At 53.6% G+C, this 22,593-nt stretch overlaps 1 protein-coding gene across 4 annotated transcripts in view; it reads left to right on the plus strand.

Moving 5' to 3' along the window:
- SMOC2 (SPARC related modular calcium binding 2) overlaps positions 1 to 22,593 on the plus strand; it is a 161,011-nt gene that overhangs the window by 120,655 nt on the left and 17,763 nt on the right. For all 4 annotated transcript variants that reach the window (XM_049654606.1, XM_049654607.1, XM_049654608.1 and 1 more), the window contains exon 9: positions 656 to 738. In XM_049654606.1, coding sequence (XP_049510563.1) covers positions 656 to 738 — 83 coding nt within the window. The remainder of the gene's footprint in view (positions 1 to 655; positions 739 to 22,593) is intronic.

The raw sequence follows: 22,593 nt of genomic DNA on the forward strand, positions 1-22,593 counted from the left end.
CTTCCTTCCTTCCTCCCTCCCTCCCTCCCTCCCTTCCTTCCTTCCTTCCTCCCTCCCTTCCTCCTTCCCTTCCTCCCTCCCTCCCTGCCTCCTTCCTTCCTTCCTTCCTCTGTCTCTCCTTCCTTCCTTCCTTCCTTCCTTCCTTCCTTCCTTCCTTCCATCCCTTTCCTTCTCTTCTTTCCTTCCTTTTTCCTTCCTTTCTTAACACAGGGACAACCTTTAGTAGCTTCATAAATCGGATTAAGATTTAGTTGGTCTCTCAGATATAAATAAAAAATTCGGAGGTTCTTTCTGAGGGTTTGCATTCTCTCCTGGGGCCACAGCCACTGCCCTCACCTGCCCCCGGCCCCTCCCCCTCTGAACCGTAACAAATCCTGGAAGAGATGGGGTTGGTGTTCGGCAGCCGCCGTGTAAGATTTGTCCCAGAAACCAGACGGAGAGGTGGAGTCTTGTGCAATGTGTTCCTTCCTCCCGACTGTGAAAACTAAACTTCAGTAAATTGTCACAGAGGTCACGGAACGTCCTCAGTCCTGAGAAGTGGACACCACAGATGCTCTGTGGTCCAAGGACGAGGGCCGTCGCACAACTGCCTGGGAAACAGAGGAGAGCACCGCCTTCTGAGTCTGAACCCGCTTTCCCTTCCGTTCCCTCACAGGTACGAGCAGCCAAAATGTGACAACACAGCCCGGGCTCACCCGACCCGAACAAGGGACTTGTACAAGGACCGTCCCCTGCAAGGTAAGCACCACAGAGGCGTGGTGGGCACGCCTCCCCCAGCACCTGAGCTTTCTCGAAACTTCAGGATGAGAAGGAATCTCTCCAGCTCTGTCCCAAGTGGGCACCTGCGGGGCGGGGCTCACACGGGCTCACACGGGCACCTGCCCAGGTCAGCACCTGTGGCCGGCAAGGCCGGAAGTGCCGAGCCTAAGACCCGGCCTTTCCAAGAAGCGAACGGCGTCTCTAAAATCAGAACTTCTAAACCAAAAGGACCCTTTAATTGGCTTACCCAAAAGAAAGTAGTGAGTCAGATGTCATGTTCTGACATTCCTTTAGAATGGAATCAACGGTTCAAGGAGCTGAAGTGTAGGTTTTCGTAAAACATGAGCTCGATCTCTGTACCAAGTACGTTTAGTTGCAGAGAACCATTTCGAATTAAACGGAAGCGGTGAGTTAAACGTTGTAATTATTGAAAATACATTCATGAAAAGGCGGTGTCTTTCAGCAAAGAGCACGTAAGTGTTCGTGATACAGCAAAAATGATTCCTTCGACAGTTACACCTGAAGCCTTTCGTGCGGGCCGCGTCTCCCCCGGAGTTTGCGTGGGATTAGGGGAGAGGGCCGCGTGCCGGCCGGCGGGGTCTCAGCGGCCGGGCGCAAGTCATGAGATCAAGGAGTTTAGAGACGAAGCTCTGACATCGTGTGGTGCTTCAAAGCCAGTTCATTTGGGTCTTCTTTTCTTCTTTTAAGTGTCTCCGGATTGTGTTTCACCAATGCCTCAGAGACCGTGAAAATCCTTCTCTAATGTCCTTTAGCTCAGAGCACACGTTTGATCTGGGCCTTACACAAAGTCCGTAAAAATTCCGCTTAGAAGATGCGGTTCTTGCGTTGTTTGTCCTAGTATCAGGGAAGAGGGTTTTAAACTCTGACACGTAAAGATGTTTTCCTGTTTATGAATAAAGAGAGAAAAGACTGGCACATCACCGAGACGCGTCCATTACCCAGCCAACACTGGGAACCAAAGTGCCTAAGACAGAGGGAGGAGAGGAGCAGCTTCCTCCGTGAGAACAGCTCTGCCCGTCGCCCTCGCTTCTCCTGAGACGCCCGCGTGGGGGGCTGTCCCCCAGCTCCCACCAGTGTCTTTTGACACAGGTCCAAGTAGCCTGTGGGAGACACGGTTTGTATCGCACGGTGTCTGTCTCTGGGAGTGGCCTGCCTGCTTTGTGTCTCTGGGATCAGGCTCCCGCGTCTTGGGAGGGGGAGGGAGGGAGGGAGGGCATAGAGGTGCAGCCGCAAACACCCACGCAGATTCCCAGTTAAGCGCCTTGTGCATACGTGATGTCTTACCCTTACAAGGAGCTCAGTGAATTGCCCAATCGCACGCGCCCTCATGTTCTCGGACCGGAGGGCCTTCTCTCCCTCCGTCGTCGGGTGCGATCTCTTGCCTCCGTGGTGGACGAGACTGTTCCTCACAGGAAACAGTGAATCTAGCAGGCGCTTGGTGCACGGAGAGCCCTCGCTGTGTTCAGCTGGTCTTAATGCTGTCTCGTAAACGTCAAGCAGATTGTTTGACTTTGGCTCTGAGGGTCCAAGACGCTTACCTTTTCCTTATTTGATAATACAGAACTGTACTGCCTCTAACTAGAGCGTGTGTGGTTTCGACCGGGTTCGTGATTCAAGATGGGAATGGTCGTTTGTCTCGTGGAAGCGGCTGAGGGTCCAGGTGAGAAGCACGCGGATGTCTCACTGGCTGGTGCGGCCGTCACAGCACCTTCGGGAGTGTCAGGGAACACGTTGCGAGGAGGCGTCCTCGCAGCTGGACAGCCTGTCCCCTCGGCTGGGTTATCGGGCTGTCACACAGAGCCCCCCCCCCCCCCCCCCGCTCATACCTTAAATAAAAACCAGCCCTCCAGACACACAGACCACTGTATGCAAACCGTGTAACATTCTGCTTAGTACCGCTCATGACCACTTAATCATTTTGATTTTTCGGAGACAGTTTTCCTTATTAGGGAAAAACAAGTAGGTCTTGAAATGACTCCAGGTTAGAGGCTATTCTTGTCGAGAGGAGAAACGTTTCCAGAATAGCACAGTGGCAGGCCCGTGGGCAGGCGCTTCAAGCCACATTGAGGCTGATGCATTTTCTTCTTAAAAGGTACAGTTTTCGCTTTAACTGGCTTTCTAAGCCCCGGCCAGTAAGGGCCCTTTATTTTCTAAGACACGCTGTAATTTTCTCACTCACGGTCCACGTTTTTAGAGGGTTTGTTGACTCTCAGGTAATTATTCCCACGGTTTGTGGGGCGGGGAGCACGTGCCCAGCTCTCACGAGCTGCCGCTCAGTGATGATTTCATCTTTGGGGGCTGGCGCTTTACCGTGTGGAGGGAGGTCAAGATCCCACTAACGGGTCCCCTATTGAGGACTGGGTCATTACTGGGGCTCTTTTATTCCATGAGTTTCCTTACGGGACATGTCATAGCATCCCGAGAGGGGTAAACACCGAGGGTGGCGGCAATTTTAAACAAAGGCATTAAACTGCCCCTTTTCCATCTACGAATTGGTCTGAGTTCCTCCTGTCCTGGCATCTGCCTGTCACATCTCTTTATGCATCCACCCGGTGACCTCCACCCGCCGTGTCCCCTGCAGAGCTCTGTTCCCGGGGATGCTGGAACGGAGCCTTTCCCCGGGGGCAGCTCTGTGCCGTCTATGCGGCTCCTTAGGGAGCCTGTCCCAGACACCTGTCTGCGGGACACGGCCACCGCATGTGTTCACGTGGGCTGTGTGCAGATGGCGCATGCCCTCATGTCTTCCGGGAGGGGGGGACTGAGCCTCCCGGGGCCCCGCCGGCTCGCATAGCGCCCAGCACAGAGGAGGCGCTCATACGTGGCACAGAGTTTGTAAATTAAGGACACGAGGCCGCGTTTCTCCTCCTCTAAGCCTGTTGGCTGCTCCGGGCCGAGTGACATTGTGGACTTTATTGTAGCAAGCGGTTTGCAGACTATAAGGTGTGCAGTGCGAGTCCTAGACGCCTGGGCTCCTGACGTGGGGGGAGGATGGCCTGGTGGATGGAGCTCCCTGCTCCTGCCAGACCCCCTGAGGGCTTGCCGCCGGCTGAGGGGAGGAAGGCCTGTCTCCTCCTCCTCCGTTCTGGGCAGAGCCTGCGGCATCGTGACGAGACTGACAGACCCACCCCACGGCCCTGAGCCCCCCTCTCCCCACCCCCCCCGCTGATGTGGCGCACAGGCTTACTGCAGGGACAAGATGTCCCCAGAGACCCGAGAAGGGGGTAGAACCACAACACACAGTCTTTTCAAGCCTACGGAGACAAAAAGCCCTTCGAGGCCCTGGTGACTGCAGGTGCACTGGGATCTTTGACTCAGCTAGGAACCCTAAAAGCACCCCTGCATCTCTCAAGTACTCTGCTCACAGTGCTCTAATTTTTTGCAAAATTAATTATGATTTTCTAAGGTAAGATAAAATGATCCTTACTTTGTGCTGAGAATAGCAAGTATATGTGTGTGTGTATGTATGTGCATTTATGTATACATGTGTGTGCACGTGTATGTGTGTTCACATGTGTGTATGTTAGTGTGTATGTGTATATGTTTGCATATGTGTGTATGTATATATGTATGTGTGTGTAATTATGTGTGTTCATGTGTGTTTAGGTTTGTGCATGTGTGTATGTTTGTATATATTTGTATTTGTGTATGTGTGTATGTGTGTGCATATATGTGTGTAATTATGTGTATGTATATGTGTACATATGTGTACAGTGTGTATGTTCATATATGTATGTGTGTGCATATACGTATGTGTATATATGTGTATATTTGTATCTGTGTATATGTGTGTATCTCTGTGTATATGTGTGTATGCATGTGTATGTGTGTATTTTTGTGTAGTTATGTGTGTATGTGTGTAAGTATGTGTATCCATGTATATATGTATATGTGTGTATATGTGTACGTGTGTCTGAGTGTATACATGTGTATATGTGTGTGTATGTATATATATTTGTGAGTGTGTATGTGTATGTGTGTATGTGTGTGTATCTCTGTGTGTGTATGTATATGTACATGTGTCTGAGTATATACGTGTGTATATGTGTGTGTATGTGTGTGTCCGTGTGTCTGAGTATATACGTGTGTGTATGTGTGTGTATGTATATATATGTGTGAGTGTATATGTGTATGTATGTATATGTGTGTATGTGTGTCCGTGTGTATATGTGTGTATGTATGTGTACATGTGTCTGAGTGTATATGTGTGTATGTATATATACGTGTGAGTGCATATGTGTGTGTGTATGTGTGTGTACATGTGTCTGAGTGTCTACGTGTGTATATGTGTGTGTGTGTGTGTGTGTGTGTGTGTGTCCGTGTGTGTGTGCGTGCGCACACACCACATCCTCTCCACTCCTGTCTGGACGGACACGTGGGCTGCTTCCACATCTTGCCTGTTGTAAATAATGTGGTAATAAACCTAAGGGCACATCTTTTCAAATTAGCGTTTTAGTGTTTTCATTTTCTTTGGGTAAACACCTACTGGTGCGGCTGCCGGGTCGCACGGTGGCTCTGTTTGTACCTCTCTGAAGAGCCTCTGTACTGTTTCCAACAGGGCTGTGCCAGTCTGCGTTCCCACCAACAGTGCACGCGGGTCCCTTTTCTCCACGTCCTCACCAGCACTCGAGATTCTTTTCATGCGTCTGTCGGCCGTTTGCCTTCTTTGGAAAAATGTCTGTTCAGGTTCTTTGCCTGTTTTTAATCAGATTATTTGTTTTTCTGGTGTTGATTCATAGAAGTTCTTTATATATTTATGATAAGTGAAGTAAGTTAGACAGAGAACGACGATTACCATATGATTTCACTCATATGTGGAATTTAAGACGTGAAACAAAGAAAAGAAGAGACAAACAAAACCCCAGCCTCTTGAGCACAGAGAACAATCTGGTGGTGGCCAGAGCGGACGTGGGTGGGGGGATGGGCGAAGCAGACGACGGGATTAAGAGGGTGGAAACAGTTGCAAAAGCGGTGTAAGTCACGGGGCACAGCACAGGGGTAGGTCGTAAGACAGTAGCGTTGGTGACCTTCCGTGGCGAGCACGGAACCACTGGGTCCCACACGAACACGGCGTCGTGCGGCAGTTGAACTCCCACTGAACAAAAGGGTAACTGGACCCTAAATGCCGCACCTGGAAAACTCCAGAATTTACCTTTCTTCCAAAGGGGGCTCTGTGTGTGGCCTTCAAGGCCCTTTTGAAGACAATACCAGATGTCAATATCTCACCCATTGGAAATGTCAACATCTATGACTTTTGTGTCAGATCACATACCCAATTCATAGCCACGAGTCTGCTAAACTGCAGCTGGGCTCGGAACAAAGCGTTTCGTTTGAGATGGGCGGCCCCGTGTCCCTGCAGACGCGGCCAGCTCGGGGCCGCGACACGCGCGCTCTGTGCCCTCGGCGGCTCAGTCTTCCCGGCGCCGTCCCCGGTCAGCCGCGGTGCCGAGAGGCTTCCTGCCAGCTGCCTGCTAACAGGGGCCAGGGTAGAGGGGGTGGAGGTGAGAGCAGGTGCGCTGAGTGGGGAGAGGATTTCGAGGACACAGTGCGTCCTGTGCCGAGCTCTCTGATGGCATCACGGTAACCGTTGGTGCTTGTGAACTCGGGGTCGAGGTTTGGGTCTGGGCTTCTGGATGTGACAGGAGACTGAGTAGCCGTGCTTGGGAGAAAGACCTGAGCTACTTTATTTTATGTCTTGACTAATGATCTTGACGGTTTAAATACCAACTTAAACTTGCAAGTGAGTAAGGTTACCGAGCCTTTAGATGCAAATTGCATTTTGTAGGATGCATGACAGAGAGATGGGCCATTAAGTCCAGGTTTACTGGGGAAAGATGCGGAGTAAAAACCCAGTTAAAATCACACACGTATTTTCTGTCCTAAAGACTTGGGGGGACAGCAATCCCAGGACAAGGGGGGCCAAGGGCATTAGGGTCCCCTGGTTGAGAACGTCTGATAGTCAAGACACGGCGTCTGCGGGGACATCCTGAGACGCCAGCTCCTCCTCGGGGAGGGGTTTCAGGGACTCAACGCAAGGCCCTGGGAGCCCCGCAGGACACAAGGAACGCGCGGTAAGTGGGACTTGTATCCAGCGCAGGACCCGTGCTCCGCGAGAGCAGAGCGTTCTGGTGAAACCTTCCGTGAGTCGAAATGGGTAAAGCGAAGAGGCCATTACTGTAAATTTATATAGAAGAGTTCTTGAGCGTTCCCAGAGCCCAAAACCTACCTTTCTGGGACCTCGGGGCACAGCTTGCTAACAGACGCACAACATACACGGAGACGATGCCCCGATGCGCCCAGACACGGTCCTGGGCTCTGGGGGCTGGAGGTGGCGATGCTTATGTGGTTCCGGGAAAGGGGGTGCCCGGTGCCCGCCGCCCGTGTGCCGGCTCGCTGCGGACCGACGCGGGGCTAGGGGCACTTTTCTCCTTGTTTTCATCCCGCCGTCTTCAGACTGCCTTTGGTCAGTGAACACGGCTTCTAAGGTAAGCCTTTCCTAAAGGCGAGGCGGCGTGTGGCAAACTTGAGAAAGCAGGGTGCCTGCACCCCGTTTCCTAGGAGACAAGCTGGTGGGGTCCTGGAGGTGCAGAAGACATACACAGAGCCAGGACTGAAAAGTCGTAACTGTGCTGCACTTGGCGGGGTTCCCGGTGAGATTTTTTACTTTTTTAATGTTTATTTATTTTTGAGAGAGACAGAGACAGAATGCAAGTGGGCGAGGGGCAGAGAGAGAGGGAGACACAGAATCCGAAGCGGGCTCCAGGCTCCGAGCTGTCGGCACAGAGCCCGACGCGGGGCCCGAACTCACGAGCCGTGAGATCATGACCTGAGCCGAAGTCAGACGCTCCCCCAACTGAGCCACCAGGCGCCTCGTTCCTGGTGAGATTTTTATTAGAATATGTATTTAGTTCAGTTGGCATTTTTCTCCATTTTTAAGAGAATGAAGATAAACTGGAGGAGGTTTGCTGGAAAATTGTGGGAATTACTCATTCACAGTAAAATAAGAACAAATTAAGGCCAAGTTAAAGAAGCAAAGGTTTTTTTGTTTTGTTTTGCTTTGTTTTTTGGTCTTAACACGCAGAGGAAGGAATCCTAAAGGTCGACTGGAAACTTTCAGTTACTTACAAGAAAGTCGGACGCTGTTTCCGAGTATTAATGCTTCGGTACTGAACCAACTGAGAAAGAGTGTTAAGGCGGGTCCTTGCCTGAGTCACCGAATATAAAGGGGAGCTTCTTGTGCCTAAAAGAGAGTTGAGAAATCTAGTTTGCGATAATATTTGGATGAAAATGTAGTTTAAAAATGCAGGCGCGCCTGGGTGGCTTGGTCGGTTAAGCGTCTGACTTCCACTCAAGTCATGATCTCACGGTCCGTGAGTTCGAGCCCCACGTCGGGCTCTGTGCCGGCAGCTCGGAGCCCGGAGCTGCTTCGGATTCTGTGTCTCCCTCTCTCTCTGCCCCTCCCCAGCTCACCCTCTGTCTCTCTCAAAAATAAATAAAACATTTTTAAAAAGAGCTGTTAAAAATGCAGGAAAGTGGAGAGCCCTTTTCTTTCGTATCCTCTCAGATGGATATTTGTGACTAATTGGTTAGAAGCGATGTTCACTCTTGCCCGGAGCCTCACAGCTACTTGGACACATCCCCATTTTCAGCCTCGGATCCTGTCACCTGTCACCAGCTGATCTCAGCTCTTCCCCGGCCAGGTCCCCAGGTGGCCCCCTCCCCCGTCGGCACCTGCAGCTGCGGGGTCTAGGACAGCACGGGCCTGCCCTGTGGTGCCACTGGTTGTAGGGTCCCCCGCTTCCAGACGGATTCAGAGCCGCCTGCGTGTCACGGAGGTGAGGCCCATCGAGGCCAACACCTCACCTTCCCGAGAACCCTGTACCCCAGGATTCAGTCGTTGGCTCCAGAAAAGAAGGCGCCTGTGTCTCAAAGTCTACGAGTGATGCAGCCACCCCGTCCTGGCTGCCCGGTGAATGCGGTCCAGCAGCGATACGATGATCTGAGATCTGGGTACCGTTAACCCCCCGTCTATTTCTTGTCCAAGAGAGCGGACAGGTTTCACTACCCTGTCTGCCTCGGACGTAAGTATCTGGGCAGGGATTTTATCAGCAGCAGGGCCGGCTTCCTGGGGGCGGCCCGGGTAACCATCTGCCGGCACCATCGTGAGCTTCCTCGCGCGTTTTGAATACGAGGCCCCACAGTTTTCGGGTTAGCCGGGTGTGATGTGTGGGAACACGTCGGTTCGTCTGGCGTCCGGTCACGAGGAGCCGGAGCCGGGCCGCGAGTGGTAGCAGTGGACGAGCCAGTGGGACGTGGACGCGGGAACGCAGGCTGGGGCCGGGGCACGCGCACCGGGCAGCGGAAGGGACTGGGGACAGTCCGCGCTCCGCACCCCGGACGTGGGGCTGTCACCGCGGGCACACGAGGGTCGTGCGTGGCCGAGGAGGCGGTAGGAACCCCGGAGCGTCACATGACCCACAGCCCCCCCCTGACGCTGGTAAACAGGGTTCCTGAACTGGAATCACAGTGACCCATGGTTAAAAAGGTCGCCTCCTTTTTTTTTTTTTTTTTTGAAGTTTTTAATTTCTAAAATTCACAGCTTCTAAGCCGGTCTCTTGTTTCCCGGTGTAACAGCACGGTAAGTATCTTCATCAGTATCCAGGCATTTGCGGAAACAGCGGAGAACCCGGTGTTGGTGAGCACCTCTCCTGAGGCCGCAGGAGCTCTCAGGGCACAGCTCAGGCCAACACGGGCAGCTCGGGCGTCAGGCACCTGGAGTCATTCGCGAAGTCCCGGTTTTCATCGAAAGGGCCGATTAAACAGACTCTGGGACAGTAGGGAGTGTTGTCAGTGGCGTTAGTGCTCTAGCTCCTCCTTGGCTTGGCCTCTGTTGCTTTGGAAGTCACGGTTCTGCGGGGGAGAGAGGGAATGAGGGTTAGAGCCGCACTGACCGTGAAGAAGCACGTGCCAGACCGACTGGGGGGGTAAAGCGATGCTTCAGAGACAGTTTAGAGAACTCAAGAGGACAGACTGTTCTCAAACACCATTCAGTAAGTTAAAGTCGTCATTAAACAACTGTTATTCCGTGATAAGCAGTTTTGTCCAAAATAACCGCTCAGAACACCTCCCAAGTATGGCGTATGCTCGAAAATAACAAATTTGCTTTTAACTGGCCTGCAGCTCGCTTTCCTTAACTTCGGCTTCCCTCAGAGCTGAGCCGGGTTTGGGGACGTTCTGCCAGAGTCCGATGCAAGTGCTGCTGTAATGCAGACTCATCTAAACAATTTGCTGCAGTAAACGGCACAGGCGTGGCGCCCCGGAGCGAAGGGTCTGAGGGGTCCGTGCGCCTCCCGGCCAGCGTCCGGGCTCACGCTTCTTCCCTTGTGGAATTTGGCATCTGCCGCAGAGGGAGGGCTCTGTAGTGCAGTCCTGCGTGTTCTGTGTCCCTAGGCCTTCTGTGGTCAATGCCAGCCCCCGGCACCGGCCCCTGCGCCCCCTCCGAGACGCCCCGACCTCTGCACCTGCCGGCCTCGTGTCCCGAGGGGCTGCGGGCGGGCCCGGGGTCGAGGGCTGCTGGGACCTCCCGCCCTTGCTCCCAGCCCTTTCCTGAGTCTTTCTCGTCTGTCTCACTTCCCCTCCTGGTCCTCTTGTTTCTAAACCCAGAATGGGTCAGAACGCTGAAACTGTTATGCCCTCTTGTTACCCCTGAGAAGTCCTTTCTTTGCCAGTTTGTGAGCCAATATCTGTGCGTGCCTCTCGTGCCGATGGCCCGGTGCCGGAGGCTGGGGGACGCCCAGGCACTTAAGACCTGCTTCTGTTCTCGGGGCGGGGGGGGAACGAAGGTTGCAGTTTATGACCCCGGCAAGGATGCTCTTAAACAAGAGAGCAACGTGATAAAAAGTTAGAAAAGCTAAGGAAGTGGAGGTTGACACAGGATAAAATTCTACCTTTATGTCTGAAAATATCGCGGTATCATTAAAAGCCCTTCTCCAGGGTTTGTGCCAGCGTCAGGAGCATTTCTCCCACGCCCCAGGTGGCGCTGCTGGAGTGAGGACTCCCCGGCCACCGCGTGGTGCTGGGGAGTCGCGGTGAAACATCACTGCTCCCCCCGAAATTCCCAAGGCAGTGCACACAGGCAAAATCCAATGATCACAGCGGGACATTGGCCAGAGCACGCAGGCCCGACTCATGGAAACAGCATAGCTGACAGTAGAAATGGAGTTCGGTTCTTCCCGATAACTTAATTCTTTAGGAATTTCAGTGGACAAAGCGAGAGCGCAGCGCCCAGATTCATAAGCTCCTTGTCAGGCTGCTGGGACCCTCCCAGATGGCCAACGAGGGGAGGAAACGTTCAGAACCTACTTTATAATGAAGAACAGCAGGCCATGGAAACTTCTAGAATATTCTGCCTGACAGGATGATTTAATTTTATTCTTTGCTCTCTCCTGACTTGTCAGATCAAGAACAGTTTTTCAGAGAAGTCAGTGGTTTCTGCCTCTGACAGAAAAGGATAAATGGGCCGTTCCTTGCTTTTCAGGTAACTTACGGACGTGCCTGGGATAGGTTTTTCGCGAGCGGTTTCCTGCAGACTACTTTAGAGCTTTGTGCTCTCATTCCATCTTTTCTCTGTGCTTTTGCTTATTAAATTAGGTACCTTACTGGAAGTGCGTAATGTCCTGTTTCCAGAGGGGAATCTGAGGCGTCTGTGTGTTCAGAGTCCGACTTCTTGGGATCCGACCGATTGATGTAGAGTCCTTAAATTCAAGAAGTTCTAGATTTCTGATTTTTTTTTAATCTCCTGAGAAACATGCATCATCTGCTATGAAATAGCACTTTTGGCAGCATCATTTAATATGCTCTGAAAAGTCCAGTCGAAGTCAATAGTTTATTTAACACTTTACACCCCACTTTTCATTTATATGGGGTGAATTTGTTTATTCAAATGCAAAGGAATAGGAGTCATGTCTTTGTAATTTCTGTAATGAAGAAATTATTTCTGAAGCAAAGGAAGGAATCCAGCCGGTGTCAGAAAGACAATGGACACCTATGCACGTCTCAATTCCTTGTGACCCTCCCCTTCTTGTCACAGCATGTCATTTGTTGACATCACTCTTTGTTGTGAAATGAACCAACTCTTCTGGCACGTACTATCTTCCCAGAATGCACCAGTCCTAGAGTCTACTTCTGCATGATTTCTGATTGACCACTTCACATCTAAACTCAACAGAAGTGAAGCGATTGCCTTGTGTCAAGGGAGCCGACAAAGAGTCGAACAATCCTTCTTTACCCACCATTAATTCAAAGTCCTTTCTACTTTATGGCATCGTTTCTGATGTGGACACATCTACACAGAGTTTCCTTCACAAAGGAGCAGCTGAGGGGCACCTGGGTGGCTCAGTCAGTTAAGTGTCTGACTCTTGATTTCGGCTCAGGTCTGATCTCACAGTTCATGGGATCGAGCCCCTTGTTGGGCTCTTCACTGACAGCATGGAGCCTGCTTGGGATTCTCTCTCTCTCTCTCTCTCTCTCTCTCTGCCCCTCCCCTGCTCATGTGTGCTCTCTTTCCCACCCTCTGTTAAAATAAGTAAATTTAAAAAGAGAGAGAGAGAGAAGTCAGAGAGGGCTGTTATGCCAGGACTCGTGAGAGTGCTTCCCTCACCTCTGAGCACAGGACAGTTCCAGAAAGCAGGAACCGCTCAGGGTGAGTGCAAGAATGACCGTCCCGACAGCCGGCCTCACGAACACGGGGAAGGGTGATCTTTTCAGGAGCCCTCTCGACAGACAAGGGTTTAGTTTTCATAGCTCCTGTGTCTGGTCAGCGACTTAGCTCAAGTTTTACGTAAAGGAATATAGATCCAGTGATCCCTTTCATTATCTGCTGGTGGTGCCGTCTGAGGCCTTCCTATAGAAATTCCTTAAATACGTGAAGCCAGAGAAGCTGCATTTGTGCAGCAAACCGAGGTTGCCCTGTGACACTCTAAAAGGAGAAAACAAGCCTGAGGTTTGGCAGGATTCAAATCAGGTCCCATTAAGGAATTTGGACGGTCTCCTGGACGGGTTTCGTACGATGAATTTTTTATTAAAAGACATCACTGACAGGGCTGTGGATGGTGAGTCAGAGGTGCCCAAGACTAAAAAGCACGATCGCGCCAAGGACCACGCTGGCGTTCGTGCTGGTGAGCGTTGACCGGGGACGCGGCAGGTGTGAGCGCAGAAGCTTTGCGTGTGTCAGCTCGGCCAGTCTTCAGAGCCGTCCGTGAGGACAGGTCGCTTCGCGCTGTGGATGCGTGTGTTGACCTGAAACATCCCAAGTCGGTATAGTTCAGGCCTCACCACGGTGGTGCAGCGAGCTGCCTCTCCGGGCTCGTGCGGAAGCCAGTCAGGGAGCCGCGTGTGCGTGCGTGCACGCACAGGCACGCACGCTCACGGGGATTTTACTGGAACAAAGTTCTTTATAACATGACGCTGGTTGTAAGGTGGGTTCTGTTGAATGCCTTCTGTGGTTTAGGACTAAAGGAACCAAAATAAATGGCAGTGTAATTATCGCTCCGTGCCGTGGAACACACACACGCCACCATCGCCCCCCCGACTGCTGTCACCGCCACCACGGCCGACACCATCTGCGCCCCGTTGGAATGAGGCTTCGCTTACCAAAGTTAACACAGGTGTCTCTGCATGTTCTCCCACCTCTCTTCCCCGGGACCCTTGCGTAGGGTTTGCTTCTAGAGGTAGCGAGATACCCGGGCCTCGCAGCCACTGAGGATGCTAAGCATCCCCGAGTGAGCTGGGATCCCGCCCTAGCTCTGGCTCGTGACGCACACATTCTTGGAAGGCTGGTCGTGGCAAGCGATGGGCCCAGAGACCCAGCTTCCCTTCTGCCTGTTCAGGTTTCCAGCCAACGGAGATTACGGGATGCTAGAGAGGACGTTGGTCTGGACAGCAGCCCATCCGGGCACTGCTCTGAGGTGAGGACCTTAAGGTCCAGAGCGGTCGTGTGGCCTGCACGAGGTCCCACAGCCAGTGTGGGGTGCCTCTTGGACTGAAAGTCCGGCTTTTGTCCGTGTTATCAGGCTCTTAGTTTCCTTTCTTAATGGCACTGGCTTCTGTGGCTCTAATTTTCACGTTCTTTCTTCTTTGCTGAATGACGATGCGGAGTGCAGGCTCAAACACAGGAAGCGATTGGCCGGCCGTAAGTTTGCCACCTGGTTTCGTGTACCACCTCCCGGAAAGCTTCCTTTTCCTTTGTGAGTGTGTGAGGGTGCACACAGCAAAGGTGGGCTGAGATCTGGGTCCCCCGTGGCCCCCGGCCCTGAGGGAGAGGGGGGGGGCCCCCCCGCCAACCCCCCCCCCCCCCCCCCCGGCATCTCCGAGGGGCAGGGTGCCCGGGGCTCCTCGTCAATCCGTCAGGGGAGCCAGCTTGTGGGCCCAGAGAGCGCAGACACACGAGCCCTGGGTTTTGTCAGCACGGAAGGCAAGGAGCCCTTGCAGGAGGAAGTGAATTCTTTGTTTACACTTTTAACAGCTTGTCACACACCTTCTTGGGCGCTGGAGTGAAGACATGATCTGGCTTTCATGTCCTGCAGGCGTTGTTAAGACAAGAGCTGCCTCGCTGAGAACGCTAAAAATCGAGGCTGTGACTTTGGTAATTGGAGAAATCGCTCCGAGGGGCCTACCAGAGACGAGATGTGTGTACGTGTCGCATTAAAGACCTGCGTCCCTGACGTTGGTTAGGAGAAGTCCAAGTTCCAGAGGGAAGACTCCCCTCCAGCATCGGGGAGGCCAGCCGTCGTCCGCCTGGCACAGCCCGCCCGGCCCCGCCGCGGCCCGGCCACGTCGGCAACCGGCCGTGCTCAGGGGCTGGTGCTGGGCTCGCCGTGTGCGCCCCGGGTGTGAGGCCTCTGCGGCTCGGGCTCCAGCGAAGGACTCAGAACCTCTGAGCTCTTACGTAGCCGCTGCTTTTCCCCTCTTTAGAAATAATTGGCCATGTGTGAGAGGTTTCTGCAGGCACGGCTCGGATTACCCGGCGTGGTTCAGGGACGTCTGGAACACAGCTGCATTTTTATATACATTCTATTAAAGAATGAGAGTAGACACAGTTAATAGGACTTGGCCGTAACATTTCCACAAACGTGCCTGTGGCCACTTGGGTTCCGTCTTTGCCGGCTACGGCATTCTACGGCAGTCTGCACCGTTCGGGGCCACAAAAGGCAATGGTCCCTACTCTCTAATTATCGCCCACAAAGAAGGGCTGTAGGTTAGTCATTCTGAAAGGAAGCATTACCACTTGCTTGTGTATAGTCAGCAAACTTAGATGACAGCCACACTCATCGTGTTACCTAGACGTGTTTCACGACCCACCTGTCTGAGGGGGTCCCCAGAATCAGCACCTGTACTGGGACTCACAGTAGTGGCTATGCCAGCTCCCAGCCTCTTGCAGGCTGGGAATCGGGCTCCGGAAACTCGGGACCTTGATCACCGAGGCCCGTGGTCTTGAGTGGCCCCAGACTGCTTTGTGAGGAGAATCTTGACTTGCGACTTCTGTAGGTAAAGAACGTTCTTCTAGCCAGCGTGTGTTATGGCCAGACTCCTAACTGATGTGATTCTCAAAGCAAACAGTTCCTCATTTAACCAACTTCGGAGAGGAGATGGAATCCAGGCCCCCAGCATCCGGAGGAGCTCGGTTTCTCAGACCCTGAGAAAACAGAAAATGTGCATGGAAGAAATACACACTATTTTGATCTTCTCGCACGGGGACTTCGGGCGAGCGGTGAGGTGAATGTCCGTGCAGACCACCCGATTCTCCTGCCTGCCGTAAGAAGAGTTCTCAGCTTCCGGCCCTGCTGCGGCCCGCAGCGGGCGTGTCTCATAAAAGTAGTCCTCGGAAGCCGTGTTCTTCGTCGGGACGTCGGCGAGTATCCGGCCGTCGTCACCACGGGGCCCTTACGTGAGGCACAGGAAGCATTTCTCTCGTTTCAGACTCAGCAAGTGGCCTTGTATCTCCCTATGGTCTGGTTTATGCTGTTTCCTTTCGGGAGGACCTTCCTTCAAACGCGTGGCTCCATCCACCCAAATGTGCCTTCTTGTATCGGCCTAAGTCTACTTTCCGCCATCCTTCTTTACCATGATTCTTTTTCTCTGTGTTGACGTCTTTCTCATTCATTTACACTTGAATCTTACCGCGATACGGTGCGTGTCGTCTGGCAAGCTGTAGCATCCTGGGGAGTTCGGTAGTAAATCCATGCTCATGTAAACACACAAATCCCAAACCACTTCTTGTCTGTGCTGTGCTGTAAAATCTGTAGCCTTCATCTCCTGATTTTACTACATTTTCCAAGAGGAAAGATGCAAAGGGTACGGACTGACGCGGCCCTGGAGTCATAAGAAAGACACTTTCGCCCAACGTGCTTGGTGGTACTACAGTCGTGGGCATAATGTTGACGAGGGAAACGTGTTTCTTAATGCAAAGCATAGGATCGGGCGATTCTGCTCGTTGTGCAGTGGCGTCACATCTAAGCAAGGAGTCGGGTGAGGATTTCCCGGGCCGATGGGTTGCTGTGTTGCCGTGTGGCCTCGCGGGAGGCTCTGGCTCTCGGGCCGTGGTCCTGGCCCGAGGGGAGGGCAGCCGTGGGTGTCCAGCGGGCGCCACCGTGGTGGACGTGTGGCTGTGATTAACTGCCACCCGAGGGGCGTCCCGCGTGGCCATGAGGTGAGTGTGCACACGGCCGGTTCAAGCTCTGTCACCATCATATCGAGGAAACAAAGCGCCTGCAACAGTTCTTGGAAACAGAGCAATAAAATCCAGTTACCCTCTGGGGAGAACCGTTAGCCATCTGTGGCTACCTCTCAAATAAAAATATTGGATTGTAGGCGATATTTCTGCCTTAAATTAACATAACCCGGACAAAATACGCATTGAAACATCGAGTGAAAGCACTACATCCCAAAATGAACCGATTTGTTTCTCCGTGGGGCCGCCTACGGGCCCAGCCTCCAGAAAATCTGTAGCAGACAATGAACATGAAGCTGCTTTCAGTTCAGTGTCAAGTTGGTAGGGTGTCCAGAGGGTTCGCGGTCAGCCCCCCAAGCCACAGGTCGGTCCTCCGCGGGGTCCCCCTGGCGTCGTCCTGCCCTTCGTAACTGCCTTCCGAGCTCTGCACGCGGCTCCCTGGAGCCGCCCTCGCGCACGCGCGGAGTGCCCGGTGGGGAGGGCGTTCATCCAGGGCGCTCGTCCCGCAGAGACCGCTCGGAGGGGCAGCGCCAGCTTCCCGACCCGGGGCGGCTGGGGTGCGGGTGGGAAGCAGGCCCATCAGCGAGGTGTGTGCGGGTCACGAGGGCACTGGCCTCAGCCTCGGGGGGCGGCGGTGTCTGCACCTGCTGAGAGCAGGTGCCCCCGTCCTACGTGCCTGGTGCTGCATACCCCGGATGTCAGGTGGGGTGCACCCTGTTCTCTGACGTGCTCCCTCTGTCTGCTCTTCATTTTCCCCTGTAAAAACCGAGGGGGGAGGGGGGCCTGGAGAAGCCCTCGGGTCCCTTCTGACACGGGGCTCTCAGGGCCTCTGCTCGCCAGAAGGCTCTGGGTTCTGGGCCCGGGGTCGTCACGGGTGTCAACAGGCTCCCTGAGTGCGCGTTTCCCAGGCGTTAACTAAATCGCTGTGTGTCATCTGGGGAATTCTGATCCATCTGGGTTTACGATACACAAGTCATTCAGCCCGAGTTTCCGCAAGAGGGACCCTGCAGGGCATGTCACTGCCTGTGCGGCAGCCCTGGGGACCCCGAGAGTCTTCAGGAGGTGGAAATGATTGCTCAGACCTTTTATTAAACAGACGCTCTGCTCGGTGGGCAGCTGGACAGGCTGGTGGGTGCAGGGAGGAGCCGTTCCCGTGTATTTAACGTGCCACGTGTAATGCCTGTCATCGTTCCGTGGCTCCATATGGTCATTTTCTTTTTAATATGAAATTTATTGTCAAATTGGTTTCCATACAACACCCAGTGCTCCTCCTAAGAGGTGCCTTCCTCAATTCCCATCCCCCACCTTCCCCTCCCTCCCACCCCCCCATCAGCCCTCAGTTTATTCTCAGTTTTTAAGAGTCTCTTATGGTTTGGCTCCCTCCCTCTCTAACTTTTTTTTCCCCTTTCCCCTCCCCCATGGTCTTCTGTTAAGTTTCTCAGGATCCACGTAAGAGTGAAACCATATGGTATCTGTCTTTCTCTGTATGACTTATTTCACTTAGCATCACACTCTCCAGTTCCATCCACGTTGCCACAAAGGGCCATATTTCATTCTTTCTCATTGCTAAGTAGTATTCCATTGTGTATATAAGCCACAATTTTTTTATCCATTCATCGGTTGAGGGACATTTAGGCTCTTTCCATAGGAGGATGCTGGGCTCACCTCATCCATATGGCTGTTTTTAAAGCCCTGCTGAAGTGTAGGTGTTTCCAGTGGTCATGAAGCTAATCCACGCAGCTCATCAAAGCTCAGTCATTCGCTTGAAAGTGGCAGGTGACTTGGTGTGGTCAACTTTCAGGAAGCATGTGAGACCAGGCCACGCCTGTGGTTGGTCTGCCCTGAAACCTCACTGCTCAGGACCCCCGGATCAGGCATCTGGATAAACGACTTGTTGGGGGAGCGTCTTTCTCGTCTCCATCTCGGGTGTTTCCTTCAAGAGCCCCACCTTGTCACAGGTTGTACAGTAGAAAGAATCCAAACACACATGGCTTGATTTCCTAAACTCAACACAGAGCTGTCACAGCAAAACCCACTCATGAAGCCCCGGAGATGTCCCAGTGGGCATATGGCTGCTACAGGCATTGGAAATACAGAGGAGAAGGCAGTTCATGCTTGCTGAACTAGGCAGTAAGTGTTCCTGAAGAAGGTGAGCTTTGAGCTACTTTCTTTTAAAGTTCATTTATTTATTTTGAGAGAGAGGTGGAGAGAGGGAGAGAGAATCCTAAGGAGGCTCCGCGCTGTCAGCACAGAGCCCGACGCGGGGCTGGATCCCAGGAGATCTCTCATGAGATCTTGACCTGAGCCAAGATCAGGAGTTAGATGCTTAACCTACTGAGCCACCCAGGCGCCCCTGAGCTACTTTACTGAAAAGGGGCAGGACTGAGTAGGCAGAGAATGGACCCTCAGGGGTGGGGGTGAGCTCAGGGGTGGGGGTGAGCTCCGGGAGCAGCCAGGCGCAAGTATAAATTACGGGTTCACAATTAATACACCTAAGGCGTGTGTTTGGGAAGAGCTTATATTCAAGGAAGACAGAAAGTGATGTGGTTTCTTTGTTTTTGTTTTCCTATCCCATCGTACTGTTAGGCTGTTTTCTAAGGAAGATAGGATTTCCAGTTACAGTCATTGATTGTGGCTCCAAGGGAGAAGCATGTGTGTAATCTTTTCTTCAAAGATTCTGCCATTTACCAGAAATCCTGTGCTGGAGCCACAGCCTCGCGAGGCAGGCTCATGACTGCTGGCAGGGTCGGTGGCACGGCAGACCAGGAGAAGGACAGAGCCTCTCTCCAGCTACCAAAATAGACGTTGGCTCGCAAACACAGTCTTAGGAGATCAATGTGAATCATAAAAATCATTCACGAACACCGTGCCCCTCTTAGCATCTCCAGACTTGACGCTTCCTAAATATGAACTAAAACAGACCCTCCAGAATCTTCAAACACCTTCACATGAGTTCTTGAAATGACAGGAGACTTTGTGACACCTAGCTGATTAATGGTTGGGTGAGTTGGTTAATAGTTAATGACTTAACTCGGGCATACGAGAAGTAATATCCCGTATTGATAGTTCATTCCGATAGCCAGTAGCTCCTTAATTAGGTCCGTTTCTGCAAACTTTTAGCCATACAAACCGGAACAGATTTTTCACAGTGTAAGTGCCAGACATCAGTAACTTTTCTCTCCTTGTCAATTTATTTGTGAAATACTGTTTTTAAAAGTCCAAAACCAGGGGCGCCTGGGTGGCTCAGTCGGTTGAGCGTCTGACTCTCGGTTTTGGCTCAGGTTATGATCCCAGAGTCATGGGACGGAGTCCCGCATCGGGCTCTGTGCTGACGGCGTGGAGCCTGCATGGGATTCTCTCCCCCTCTCTCTGTCCCTCCCCAGCTCGTGCACACACTCTCACTCTCTTTCTAAAAAGAAAAAAAAAAAACTTAAGTACAAAACCATAGAAGTGACATCTCGTGTCTTGTCCCCTTCCTCTGTGCCCTGCCAGACTGAAGGCTTTTCCGTGCCAGCTGGTGGATAAGATTGGGTAGCCATGGGTCTTTAGCTCAGCGTTTAGAGTCCGTGGTCCCTGGCTGTATACGGTGCCGTCCAGCCTGTACCTGCACAGACACACCGCGAGCCTTCCACCTTACTTGGGGTTGGCTCAGTGTCCGGACCCCATGACAATTTTGAGTCATGATTTTTAAAAGTCTCCTATGTAGCCTATTACAACCCATCCGCACTTTCGTGCTATTTCCAAGTTTCACACTCAGCATGAGTGTCCTTCTCCGTTCGTGCCATTGCAAGGGTGTTTTTGAAAATGAGAGAGCTGAAGGCAGGTCTCGTGGCCCCTGCAGAACTCACTTGACCTTGACCCTAGTCCTTTGACTTAACACCTTGACCCCAAAGCTGCAAGTCACTGACCTCTGTCACCTGAGGAGAGGTCATCTTGTCTTTGCTCAAAGTGAGAAAAGGTGGCTCCAGGTGAATCCTGGGGGGGCCAAGCATTGAGTGCCATCTTCCCCTTGGAACGGAGGCTGCTCCGAACCGTGAGGCGTTCACATGGTCTTCTGAGCGTTCTCGTGAGCAGCCAGGCTGATCCCGTCGGGGCTCTTCAGAGAACGTAAATCACAGTGATGCCATTTGTCTCCTTTGGATACTTTTTCCTTGTGTGTCGGTTCTCCCGGGGGAATAAGAGGGAGAAGGTGACATGGGAAATGGACTTTGGGGCCCTTGCTGTGTTCTGTCCGTCACGTGGACGTGGAGGAGAGAACGTGGACGGAATCTGTTGACATTTGAAAACTTCAGAAACCACGTTAGACACGCGCCAGAGGGTTTGGTCCCCCCATGTCTTCGTTCCTGGGGACAAAGCCTACATCTCAGAAATGGCAGGAAAGTGAAGCCAGAGAAGGAGGTCCCCGGCTGAGCGGCCAGCGCACAGCCGCTCTGAGGTGTAGACTGGGCTGCTAGAACGCAGACACGTGGCCCTCGTCTGCATGGACTCGACCTCCGTTAATGAAAGCGAACAACCGCATGGGATCCATTCAACAGTAATTGCAGAGTCAGCCGGTCGGGAGAAAGTGCCGAGGCTGTCACAGCACGGGACACGGTGCACGGCACTTGCCCTGGAGGTGAGCGGGAAGCCGGGCTCCGTGCGGGAGGCGCAGGGAGGGCAGGGACCGTGCGGGGAAGCAGCAACGGCCGAGGCGTGGAGCCCGTCCCCAGAGCAGAGGCCCCGTCGTGTCGGCCCCGTGGGGGCGCCTTTTCCGTGGTCGCGGCCGTGGGCTCTGAGGTCGGGCCCGGGACTCAGGAGCCCGGCGCTGCCCCCACCCGGCAGTGTGGTGCACCGTGCTCATCGGCGCAGGGGGTAGGTGGCCGCGGTTCCCGTGGGACGGGCTGACGCCGTGTCGGTAAGTTGGCTCAGCCCTGGGCTCCGCGCACGGAGTGGAGACCCGCGGGCCGAGTGCGCTGTGATGACGTTGGCTCGCCGACGGCCGCGGCTACGAGGACGTTCTCCCGAGGGTGTTGGGGACCTAGGGGCGGGCAGGGGTCTCGGCGCGCTCCCGCCCTTGCCCACCCCTCGGCTGTCTGTCGGGGGATGCCCCGTTCTGGAAGAGAGGGCAGCTGCTGACCCAGCGTCGACGCTCTGGCCGCCGCGGCCGCTTCCCCGAGGGCTCGGCTTCTGGGGCAGCGCCGGGCAGGGGTGTGGGCGCCCCGGGTGCTTTGGAGAGTGTCCTGCACAGCGTGTCAGAGCCGGGCCGGCCGGGGCTGGGCTGTCTGGAGCCTCTGCTTGAGTTCCAGGCACGCGGTCGGCCTCACTTCTGGTTTCCCTCGCCTCCTGAAAGAATGCGTGTGGCTTTTAGTCGGTTTACGAGCATGATTTCAGCATGACTTTATTGTGGTTTTACAGAACGGGCTCTGCGATATTTGACTGCGGGGAGCCGTGGCTTCCCGCGTCTCGGACGTCCCCTGGCAGCACGGGCCCTGCTTCAGCGACTTGCGGTGAAGGCCCGATGCCACCAAGTGCAGGGTGAATGCCTGTGGCCGCAGAGCAGACAGCCTGGCCCCCGGAGAGTGGGGGCTGCCCCTCCGGCCCTCAGCGACAGCTCGCTGAGCCCCCTCTATGTCAGTGGTGAGAGCCGCGTCCCTCAGGTGCCACGGGGCTGGTCAGAGACCTCTGGAGTTTTACAAGGCTCCCTCTGTGGTCCGTGGTCCGGGTGATGCAGAACCTAAAGGGCAGGACGAATATTCAGCGACGTAGTGTCTCGCTGGGAGACGTAACGTGCAGGAAGCACGGCGCCCGTGCCCGATCCTGCAAGGCACGAAGCGGATGTTTGTGTCTGTGTGCACGACGGGGACAACGGGACGGGGGGACCTCCGTCGGCCGTGTGTCCTGCTGTCCGGGTTAGCTGTTCTTGGCCAAGCACAGATTCAGTGGCTGTGTTTTGGAGAGGCTTCCAAACTCCAGGCCGTTCCAGACAGTAGCTCAAGGTCGGGAGAGCAGCGTGGGTGTTTCAAGCGGAGCGGGACGCAGGATTACGCGCTCACAGCATGTCAGAAGGGCTCGGGACAGAGGGCGGAGGCTGCCACCTGGGCTCATCTGTG

The sequence above is a fragment of the Panthera uncia genome (assembly GCF_023721935.1).
Source record: "Panthera uncia isolate 11264 chromosome B2 unlocalized genomic scaffold, Puncia_PCG_1.0 HiC_scaffold_24, whole genome shotgun sequence".
Taxonomy (NCBI): domain Eukaryota; kingdom Metazoa; phylum Chordata; class Mammalia; order Carnivora; family Felidae; genus Panthera; species Panthera uncia.